The following is a 12290-nucleotide window of genomic DNA, read 5'->3' on the forward strand; positions in this document are numbered from 1 at the left end:
ACCTTAACACTCATATTGCAACACAATTTTCTGTACTTTTCCAGCATGTCATTCATTCACAGGTGGTAGATGACTTTCATCAACCGGTGAAATACCACCACTTTGCTTATTGGAGGCTTGAAGTGCCGAAACCCATGTTTAGTCTCTAGAGCAAAGTTTCCGGCATCCCCCCCCCATACTTCTCCTTTAACCCATGCACGGTATTAAGTACTATAGGTTTTGATACCTTTCGTGTTTAGGGTTTTCATAACAAAAAAAAAAAAAAAACTATTGTCCCATAACCTGAGTGTTTATTGTTTCACAAAAAACTGGGACCTGCATACAAGTTTACAAAGCTTAAAAAATGTCAAATATGTCAGAGCTATATTTCCCATTTACTGTAGTTGCATTGGTCAGAGACAAACTTGTCATTTACTGTATTCACAAGATAACACGTGATACTGTAGGCCGACTCGTGTTTTCAGGAGCTCACATTTTCCTGTTTGAACAGAAATTTCGTGAGGCGGGATAGCGTGAGCAGAGGAGCACATTTCTGGAGGTCGATACCATAAAACAATAAAAACAATTTGTGGTTACTGGTTTATTGGGCTTTTCTGGTAGGACAATCTAATTATAAAAGGGTAGTAAACTATCTCACTGCATTTGTGATAATACCAATAGCTGGAATTGTGTGGGTTTTTACGTTATCATGGTGAAATGTGTTTCCCCTTCCATAAAATCTTCAATCATATAAAAAACATAAATTTTCAGAATCTTCACTTCATTCCTATTTTTTAAGCTTCATAAACTTGTATCACTTGTGCAATTGGCGTCCCGTGTTCGTCATTATTGTTTGCTTATCTTTTTTACTGTTTTAAATTTTGCAATCCAAAAAAAAAAAAAATGTCAGTGAAGAAATATCAATCAAGAGAAATGTATCTTGTCAAGGTAAAGTGCTACATTTACTGTAATATTTATTTATTTATTAGAAATTTAAGATGTTTAAACCTGTGTTAGCAATTTTATTGGATTTCTAAATTTTTTTAGTGTTTTACTTACCAGACTGAACTTTTTTTTTTTTTTTTTTTTGAGTGCTCTGCCCCTATCCCTATTTTTCCCCTAAGCCCTGTTGTTTTTAATGCACAAAATACCATAATGCAGATATTTTTAGGAACACGTACTGCGGTATAGCAGAATTGACTATACTACGTTTTTAAAGTCTGTCTGAGCATCTCTCTTTCACTCTGATTCATGGATTCTTCAAAGTCTAGCAGCAGCTTGCAGATTTGAGGTCTGATAAAAATTCCTGCTTTGATTTTTTCGTATGTAAGAAATTTCGTATTTTAGTGCAAACATGCGTAAAACAATTTCCTTCTTTATTCAGGACTTGGGTGAGGTTTCATTAAACCTAGTTTTATATACAAAAGAGGTAAAGTACTTTGATTTGATCTACCAGTGGCTTGTCTTTAATGTTCTTTGAACCTGGTATTAGAGACACCTGTTGGGCACACTTTCTTTTCTCATTGTTCACTTATTGCTTGACTATCCCACTCACACAAAAGCAAGGCATTTTTATTTTGTTGGCTGAGTAGCAGGCCAATAATTTCAAAATATCCATCCGCTAGCCAACCATGATCCTTGTAATGAATTTTGCCCAAAAGAAGTTTAATATTTTTGTAGCTTTCTTCTAAATATGCTAAGCAGTCTACAAGACTGGATGCATACTTATTTCCATTATGATGGGACTCCTTTGAGGCTTTGCTTTGATGAATCAATAAATAGCCTCTGCTGCTTTGATTTGTGGCAGAAATTTTAAAAAAAAGTTCATAACTGTAGAAATGTTATCAAAATATATCAATGAACCTTCCTTGGGAAAATGAAGAACCAATTATTTTTCACAATGTCTATATTATGAAAAGGATGTTCCTCGGCCAGCAGTTTTTGTATTGTCTTGGGTTCATTTTTTAAGCTCTGAAAACCTTTTCATTGAGTTAAATCTCTCACAAGATCACCGACCTCAATTGCGTAAACAAATGTGGTTCAGAGTTGTGAATTTCATCACAATAGTTTATATCATCCAATAGAATACAAATATCAGATTCAGGATTCAATGGCATATGTTCAAACACAAATGGTGGAGGTGGTAGCAGTAACTTCACGTAAACCTAGCTGTAACATTGGCTGCAAAGTAATGTTGTTGTTTGGATACAATGATCTTCTTGTCCCTCATGTTATAACCTGCTACATTTACAGAACAAAAGTAGTAGTCATTAGTATGATCCCGAGATTCCCTCCATACCATGGAAATAGCAAATATCATGGCTTCCTTTTTTACCACATTTCCACAATTACAAGTCCTCCACAAATGTAAGGAATAGTTTATGAGGGGAAGAGGACAACTTTTATGTAGGTTGTCTAATTTAATTCCAAAATACTCAGCATACACATTTTTCACAAATGATGATCCTGCCTTTGTTTTTCCAAATCACAGTTACTGAAAATGTAACAAAATATATTTGGATAGTTTACACAGCCACGAGATGGCACTGTCAAAAACGGAATATGAAAATCACATTAGAAGCAGATACTAATTAGCACAACCACACCAAAAAACAACTGGATGTGGAGAAAACACTTTGCAGGTTTATACACCTACTTGACTTGTGGGTTTTGACAAGTCTAAACATATTTATATCTGTCAGTCTCAAAGGAAGTAGTATGCATATCACATATGAATGGTGTGTACATAAGAAAACAATTATTACTGTTCAAATTACTGTGTAAAATTATTTCTGTGTAAAAAAGCTGTAAGTGATAAGCAAAAATGGTTTCGACTTTTAGAATGTGTACTAAAAGTACACCCAAAAATACCATGAATTTTGGAACTATCAAAATCTATGTAGACCAGTATGTAAATTTACAATCCTAGAATTTTGTAATTATTCAATGCCCTACTTTTCTTGTTCCATTTTCTTAAGTTGACAGTAAATGTAACTCAGTATGCAACTTCCTTTGTTTCAGAGTCAAAAGCAGGTAAACAAGGGTGCGTGCGTGCGTGAGAGAGAGAGAGAGAGAGAGAGAGAGAGAGAGAGAGATAAGATGTGCAGTACTAAGCAAAAGCTTAACTAATGCTATCTGAAATTGGCAATGTCAGTTAACAGCTTTCAAAGAGAAAGAACATGTCCAGAGATTACTTTGGACATGTTCTTTCTGCACCACTGAATATGAAACGTGAAGAAATAAAAGTGGTAAATTTTTGATGTATTGATTAATAATCAATCATTTGTAATCATGTAATAATTGTCAATGATCAATCAATTACATCAATATATGAAGTGAAAAGAATTCAGAGTAAAAACAATGCTGATATGATGTAAAAATTTGGCAACACCCTTTAAGTGATATAACACTATGGGATGTCACAACACCCACTTGGGAAAGCTCTTAGTAGCATCTTCAACGTTTTACTAAATATGTGGCTTGTTGGAAAGAATACAGAGAAGAGGGAGAAGATCTGTTAAGGGCACAGGAAGGCAACATGCTTTGTTAAGAGCTTGAAAGAGCCGAGTAAAGTTAATGCTGTGGGCATCTTTACATTTTGCCCACTTTACATTTTACAAATGAACATCAACTTAATTCAGAGAAGATATTTGTATAACAGATGTCTGAAAAGTTTTTTTTACTCAAAGTGTGACTGACTATTGGATTAAACTAGTACCTACTCTTTTCACAGTTGGAAGTTTACCTAAATTTAAGGAGAACTGGACAAATATTTGAAAGAAATGGGTAAATGAAGTGAGGAAAGGAAAGTTTATTTTTTTTTTGCTGCTACATAAGCTTACTTCTTTCCACCAATTTTGATTTCAACACTAATAAACAAGTAGGTGTCTGCCTATTTGTCCTCTTAATAACTCCAACAACCTAATATACCTAGACATCATATAAAAAACATTATGGGAATCCTATCATCTCGAAACTTGATACTCGACATGTTGGACAGACAACTTGTGTAGTCGAGACCTACTAATATTTGTAAAATCGAACAAATGCTAACCTAACTTAGTGTGATTTTCTCTTGTAGAAGATGTGTCCTCATTTTGAATTTAAATCGATCGTTTTAATTTGAACCAAATAAAAATAGAATAATAAATAGAATGTATAAGCTATTAAAAAATATTATAAGTCAGAAATTCTCTTACCTGAGATTTTTCCAGGAATAACTGCATCCAGGTAAGATGTAATTAGAATAGTATTGAAACACCTGCCTACAGATAAATGAACCTTGTAAGAGGACAAAGGAATGAAAGCAAGCTTTGACCCTAAGTCAATGAATGGTGAATAATTGGAAATATAAAGGGAGATACATTCCCGAAACTTGATGGGGGCTTTTCATTTATACTATCTTCAAAGGGGAAGTGAACACGTGTCAAAGGCTGTATTGCCATATTTCAAAAGCATGGTTGGGGTGTTTGGGTAGGTGAAAGGAAGAGAAGGAGAAAAGGAAACAGGGAATGGGGGGGGGGGATTTCCTTTTATCCTTCTTCTCTTCCTTTTGCCTATTCAAACACCCCACCACGCGTTTGAAAAAATGGCAATGGAATGTGCCCGGGCTATAAATATGTCCTTCAACACGTTTTCTCCCCCTTTGAAGATGGTATAAACAAAAAGTCCCCACCAAGCTTCGAGAATTTATCTCCCTTTATACTTCCAATTATTTGCCCTGCATGGACTTAGGGTTAAAGCTTGCTTTCATTCCTTCTTCAATACTATTCTAATTACAACTTAATTAGATGCAATTATTCCTGGAAAAATCACAGGTAAGAGAATTTCTGAATTAAAATATAATATTTCTAAAATTCAGTATTCCCATAATATTTCTTAATAGCCTATACATTCTATTTACTACTCTATTTTTATTTGGTTCATACATTCTATTTACTACTCTATTTTTATTTGGTTCAAATTCAAACAACTGATTTAAATTCAAAATGAGGGCACAGATCCTCTACAGGAGAAAATCACAATAAATTAGCATTTTCACGATTTTACGGATATTAGTAGGTCTCGACTACACAAGCTGTCTGCCCAACATGCCTATATACCAAGATCACCTAAGACAGAGACTCAAATCAGGCTGTGTAATCTTCCATGAAGAATGTTCCAGGAGAAATGATGCAATAAAGAAGAGTGAATTTCACCTTTGCTTATGGCTACCATTAAATTACTATTTTATTCTATTATTGCTATTATTATTATTCTATCGTTATTCTACTTCTCAACAAGTAGTTTTCAAACTATCTAATACTACCTTGATCTGAGAGCATTAACAAATATCCTTGCTCTCCTTCTATTCAAGTGTATCCCATCTCCATAAAAATTCTCTCTTCTGTTAACAAATGTAGGCCATGCTGAGAAATGTTTTATCTCAATGACCTGTGCAGTATCTCTCTCTCCGGGCTTGGATTGGGTGAAAAGGATTTATCATGAATTCTCCCTTATATCATATCTGGAAAAAAATCCAGACCACTTTCACATTCATCCCTAACACTCCTATGTTTTTCTCAATGTAACTACAGAAGAATAAGGAAAAAATTACAAATTTCCAAGAATAACTTCTAGTGAATATCATCATCTAGCATTTGAGTTTGCCTCTATGCATGCTTGGCATCAAGAATACCTTTGTTACAGTGCTTATTACATTATTTTAAATTGTGTTTGGTGCATTTTTAGGTTTATTCTATCTAGTTTACCAATGGGATTTATTCCAAGCAGAAAAATTCTGAAGCAAATATTATTCTTTTATTTTTATAGTATTGTATCCTTGAATATTTAATCATATATATACTTAATAATAACTAAGTTTAATTTCATAATCACTATTTCATTGTTTACTTAAAAAAAATTATAATCAAGTCAATTGGAAACATACTGTATTATCATTCTTATTAAAACAAAATCTAGCTGAACTATGTACCTTCTTAATATGAATTTTCTTTGTAATTTATACTCTTGTAGAACCCCAATCCCTGGTCCAATAACAGAATTCCATAGGGAATTTAGAAGCGATGCCATTCTAATATAGTTATTTGGATTGATTAGGGTGAGAATAAAAAGCTTTATCCTGACTTAATGATTAACCTAATTTAAAATGCAGAAAAATGTATTTTATTATAACCAATTTGATAAATAACATTTATAATGAAGTTATAATGAAAATTATCACAAAAACAACTTACCCAAAAAGAGTAAAGTGAAAATTACAGCCAGCTGATATACAGCATGACCAAGAATGTTTTTCATCATGGTGCGTGATATGAGAGGTTTGGTGCGGCCATATGGTTTCCTTAGCAAAAGAAGTGGCGTAGGCATTTCTGTGGCCAAAGCTAAAGATGCTAATGTGTCCATAATTAAATTAACCCAAAGCATTTGTACAGCTTTCAATGGACTATCCTGAAAAGCAAAAATTATTAACATTTTTAGCTCAGAAAATGACACGAATAATAGTACATTTGTGCATTAATAACACAACTTCTGGATCATTGGCAAAGAGAATCTTTTTTTTTTTTTTATGAAAACCCCAAACACGAGAGGTATTAGAGCCTACAGTACTTGGTACTGTGCTTCGGTTGGAGGTTAAGAAGACGAAAGAAGATATTTGTTGACACATTAGACTTGAACTTCTATACACTGTAATTTTCAGGAAATACACACGAAGGAAGGTTGTTCCAGAAAACAGCAGTTGAATGAATAAACGAGGAAGATAAAACGTTGGTTCTGTGAGTTTGAATTTGGCCAGTAAATGGATGTTGGCTGGGGGCTGCAGTGTTCGGACTGTTTTGAAAGAGAGAGCGGGAATAATAGAAATCAATTCAGAAGAACAGTGCCCATGGAAGTATCTGTAGAAAAGGCATGCAGTAGAAACAGTACGTCTATGAGACAGCAAATGGCGAGACATTCCGTTAGACAGGAGTCATGAATGGAATCTGAATGGAATTCAGATTCCATTCATGACCTCTTCTGAATAGAATCTAGAAGCCTGAGAGAGGTTTCGGGGGCACCACCCCAGATGTGGGAACAATATTCCATGGTAGGGTGATTTTGCGATTTGTACAGAGTGAACAGCTGTTTGGAAGAAAGGTAACGCCAAGAGCGAAAGAGAAAACCAAGTTTCTTAGATGCAGAAGAAACAATATTTATAATGTGCTTGTGTCAAGAGAAATTAGAAGTCACGGTAATCCCCAAAAGAGATATATCATTCTGCCTAGAAATTGGAGTTTCACCAAAGATTAACATAGGAGCAGAAGAATCCTTTTTGTGAGATATAAAACGAGACTGAGTTTTAGAAGGATTGAAATCAACTAAGTTGTCTTTGCCCCACTGTAGAATTACCTGGAGATCGGCATTTAAGGAATTGTTAGCGAATATTCAAGAAGTTGAAGTTGATTGAGCAGAGAAAGGTTTCTCAAAATGGAAAGTGGAATTCAATGTGCTATCATCAGCAAAACTATAGATAGGATTTCCAGTCATTGGAAGAAGGTAATTAATATATAAGAGGAAAAGAGTGGGAGTAGGAACTGAACCTTGGGGGAACACCAGCATTAGTGGAAAAGTTAGTAGACAGAGAGCCATCTACCATCACACTCATTGAGCGATAAGAGAGAAAACTAGATAACCAATTACAAAAAACAGTTGGCAAACAATAACATGGAAGCTTGTTTAGGAGACCTTTATGCCAAACATGATCGAAAGCCTTTGAGATGTCAAGAGCAACAGCTTGTGTTTCCCCAAACTTTTCCATTGAATTTGTCCATAAATGGGTAACATAAGCCAGAATATCACTAGTGAATCGACACTGACAGAATCCATACTGGAGATCGTTGATCAGACGGACGGTTTCTGGGTAGTTTAACAGTTGGCAGTTAATTCATTTTTCCATTACTTTAGAAAGAGTAGAAGTAATTGCAATGGGACGATAATTGGATGGGAAGGATTTGTCACCTTTTTTAGGAACTGGCTGGATATGAGTAAATTTCCAAGCAGAAGGAAAAACACTTTTGGAATAAGAAAGGGAAAAAAAGCAGCAAAGAACAAGAGTAAGTTCAGGAGCACGGGTTTTGAGAACAAGTGGAGAAATACCATGAGGATCTGGAGCTTTCTTAGCATCAAAATTCATCAAAATCCTTCTGACATCCGTTTGAAGGAAGACCACAGCAGGCATTGAATGGATTGTATTGGGAATGGCAGGACGTGTTTTACCAAGATCATTAATACATAGGTTGGAAGAAAAATGGGATGCTAACAGGTCAGCTTTATCCTTGGCTGAAGTGACAACAGAACCATCTGGTTTTGACAGAGGTGGGAGCAAAGATGGGCAAAAGTTGCAGCCAATAGCTTTGGCAAGGGACCAGAATGCACAGCTACCATTACGGCAAGAAGCAAGTTTCAACTCTTAGTCTGTTCAAAATCTAGTTTGGACTGATTAATAACTGCTTTACAGTTATTGCGAGCTTTGGTGTAGGCATCAAATGAAACTGGTTGGTTGGTTGGTTATTGGACGTTTAATGGCGCATCAGCAACTAAGGCTATCATGCGCCAAGTCTAGGGTAATAAAATATAAAATATAAAATAGCATATCTAGTTAATATATTATACACAAAAATATGGCATAGACCATTTACAATATGCTAAACATGAGGGCAGTCTAAATAAAACTATGTAGATTAATCAGTTCTAAAAACCTGAATACATCTGACACATTGTCATCGTCGGATAAAATCTGCCTGAGTGTATAAGGCTCAGACAGATGGTTAAAACATGAACGGCGTTCATTATTAAAATATGTACATTCGACTAAAATATGACGGATACTTAAAATTGCTTTACAATGTCTACACACAGGACAATCATCAGCCCTCAGCAAATACGAATGCGTCAGGTGAGAATGTCCTATGCGTAGCCGAGCAAGAATTACTTCCTCCCGTCGGACCCTGCGCTGACTAGAATGCCAAAGCATTATTTCAGGCTTAATTTCATTCAGTTTGTTGGTAGGGCATGCATTCCAAGCTTCTTGCCAACGCGCGCATAATTTTTTGTAGATAGATTGCTTGCAGTCTGTATAGGGGACTGACAAACTGATGCGACTTTGTGGCGTTGCTGATTTTGCTGCTGCATCAGCTAAGTCATTGCCTCTGATACCAACATGGCTAGGGATCCAGCAAAAGCGAATATCAAAATTTAACTCTAAGAGGGAGTGTAATATTTGCTGCACCCGACATAACACTGGGTGAGTGCTTCTCACAGTGGATAAGGCCTGTAATACGCTTAGAGAGTCCATATATAGCATGCACTTTTGGTAGTGGTGGGTTTTTATATGATCCAAGGCCAGTTCTACTGCGTGTAGCTCTGCAGTGTATATGCTACATTCACTTGGAATATGATTACAGATTGTTTTGCTTGGGAAGACACAAGCAGATCCCACAAACTCTTCAGATTTCGAGCCATCTGTATATACCGGCAAGAATTCAGAGTGTTCGGCAAGGTGTGCTGCAAAGAGTTGCCGATATATACATGGCGATGTGTTAGCTTTCAGCCAACTCCTAAGACTGAAGTCACAAGACGGAGATCGTATATTCCAAGGGGGAAGATCTTGCTTGACTGACGTTGATATATTATCCAACGTGAAGCCAATATCATGAACCAGCTCTTGAATCCTGATACCAAAAGGCCGACTGGCAGTTTTACGCGTATTATATAGATTTTCCCACCGTGGCATATAAATCGATGTCCACGTAGGATGGTCAGGCAGGGATTTTATTTTTATAGCATATTGTAACGACAATTGCTGACGTCGAAGCATCAATGGCGGTTCATTGGCTTCAACGTATAGACTTTGGACAGGCGAAGTACGGAAAGCCCCTGTGGCAATCCGAATGGCTTTATGGTGGATTGGGTCAAGCCATCGGAGTACAGAAATTCTAGCAGAAGAGTAAGCTTGGGAGCCGTAGTCAAGTTTAGAGCGAACAAGTGCTCGGTATAGACGCAATAATGTGCTTCTATCTGCTCCCCAAAAGTTGGAGGAGATAGCACTGAGCATGTTCAAACCCCTCATGCATTTTGCTCTAAGCTGACGGATATGGTGTAGGAATGTCAGTTTTTTATCAAAGATAAGTCCCAAAAATTTTGTTTCTGCTACCACAGGAATTGGATTTTGTCCCAGTCTAAGTTCCGGGTCAGGATGTAGATTCCGTTTGCGGCAGAAGTGTATGCAAACGGTCTTTTGCGCAGAAAACGTAAACCCATTGGTTAAAGCCCAGGAACTAAGGTAATTGAGTGCTTGTTGCAATTGTCGTTCAATAACTCTCATGCTACAGGAGTGACAGAAAATACTAAAATCATCAACGTACAAGGCACTATTTACTGAAGGAGGAAGCTGTTTTGTAATGGAGTTAACTTTGACTGCAAACAGCGTAACACTGAGGACAGAGCCTTGGGGAACTCCTTCCTCTTGACAAAAGAGGCGAGACACACTGGATTTAACACGAACCTGGAAGAGTCGTTTAGATAAAAAATTTCTGATAAAAATAGGGAGGTGGCCTCTCAGACCAAAAGAATAGAGGTCTTTTAAAACACCGTACCTCCAGGTTGTGTCATAAGCTTTTTCCATGTCAAAGAAGACTGATACCAAGTGCTCACGCTTTAAAAACGCATCGCGAATCGCTGTTTCCAGTCGGATTAAATGGTCCAAAGTGGAATGATTCCTTCGGAAGCCGCACTGAATTTTGTTCAAAAGGTCATTTGCCTCAAGGTAATATATAAGGCGGGCATTCACCATTTTTTCCAAAATCTTACATAAGCAACTGGTCAGAGCAATTGGACGATAGTTGCTAGGAATTTTGGGATCTTTTCCTGGCTTTGGAAAAGCGAGGACAGTTGCCCTACGCCAAGAAACGGGAAATTGATCCTCCAAATAAATTCGGTTGTAGAGATGTAGCAACAGCTCTAGAGAGTGAGATGATAGATGTTTTATCATCTCATACTGAATTTCATCTGGCCCTGCGGCACTCACTTTCGAGGTAGCAAGTGCAATGGTTAATTCCACTTCACTAAAAGGCAGGTTATAAGTTTCGGCTTTGCTTGAAGCGAATTGAAGTTTTTGTTTCTCCGCTTTCTTCTTTAACACTAGAAACTCAGCAGAGTATGAAGTTTCAGCAGATATAGTGGAGAATACTTCTCCTAGAGCGTTGGCAATAGCAGTTGGGTCTGCTAATGTACAACCATTATGTTGTAACATAGATGAAGGAGCTGATTTGTATTTACCCTTCATCTTCCGAATTTTATCCCAGACAACTTTGGTACTGGTCATCTGGTTAATTGAAGATGTAAACTTGACCCAGCATTCCTTTTGGCTCTGTCGGCGTATAAATCGTGCTTTAGCACGGGCACGTTTAAAAGCTATAAGATTTGCGGTGGTGGGGTAACGTCGGAATTTTCCCCATGACCGATTTTGTAACTTTCTTGCTTCTTTACAATCTTGGTTCCACCATGGCTTAGGAAAGCGTGGAAATCGGGAGGATGTTTTTGGGATTGCAGTTGCCGCTGCGTGGATAATACACTCTGTGATATACTTCACTGCTTCATCAATTGATTCCTGCTGAATTTGTACAGGATCAAATTCAGTGAGTAGTGAAAATTTACTCCAGTCTGCTTCATCATACTTCCAGCGTGGAATTCTAAATGGATGACAAGGTTGTCCATTCACAATGGTAGATATTACGGGGAAATGGTCGCTTCCATAAGGATTCTGTTCCACTTCCCAGGAAAGCAAAGGTAGCAGAGAAGGCGAACAGATGGAAAGATCGATGGCAGAGAAAGTATGGGTAGGCATATGGAAATAGGTGTTTATTCCCATATTTAGTAACGACAGGCCGTTATTGTCGAGAAAACGTTCAACAATACGACCTCGTTCATTAGTTTCTGCACTACCCCACAGGGTACTATGTCCATTAAAGTCTCCAAGAAGGCAAAAAGGAGAGGGCAATTGCGTAATAAGATCGTCGAGATCTACCTGGGAAATGTGTGTACCAGGAGGCAAATATATAGAACATATTGTAAGTAAAGACCCTATTGCTAAACGAATGGCTACTGCTTCTAAATTAGTGTTCAATTGAACTTGTGAGAAAGGGGTATGGTTGCCCACAAGGATTGCGACTCCTCCATGGGCCGGGCCATCCCCGTTTCTGTCTTTACGAACAACAGAAAGATTTCGAAAGATGGGGTCATCATTTGCCTTTAGGTACGTTTCCTGCAAGCAA

At 37.1% G+C, this 12290-nt stretch overlaps 1 protein-coding gene across 9 annotated transcripts in view; it reads right to left on the bottom strand.

Moving 5' to 3' along the window:
- The window catches only part of PMCA (plasma membrane calcium-transporting ATPase 3), a 1183542-nt gene that overhangs the window by 399878 nt on the left and 771374 nt on the right, over positions 1-12290 (bottom strand). For all 9 annotated transcript variants that reach the window (XM_090387939.1, XM_090387938.1, XM_090387937.1 and 6 more), the window contains one exon: positions 6216-6429. In XM_090387939.1, the coding sequence (XP_090244065.1) occupies positions 6216-6429 (214 nt within the window). The remainder of the gene's footprint in view (positions 1-6215; positions 6430-12290) is intronic.

The sequence above is a fragment of the Mastigoproctus giganteus genome, chromosome 13 (assembly GCF_048544385.1).
Source record: "Mastigoproctus giganteus isolate SK-2022 chromosome 13, ASM4854438v1, whole genome shotgun sequence".
Classification (NCBI taxonomy): Eukaryota; Metazoa; Arthropoda; class Arachnida; order Uropygi; family Thelyphonidae; genus Mastigoproctus; species Mastigoproctus giganteus.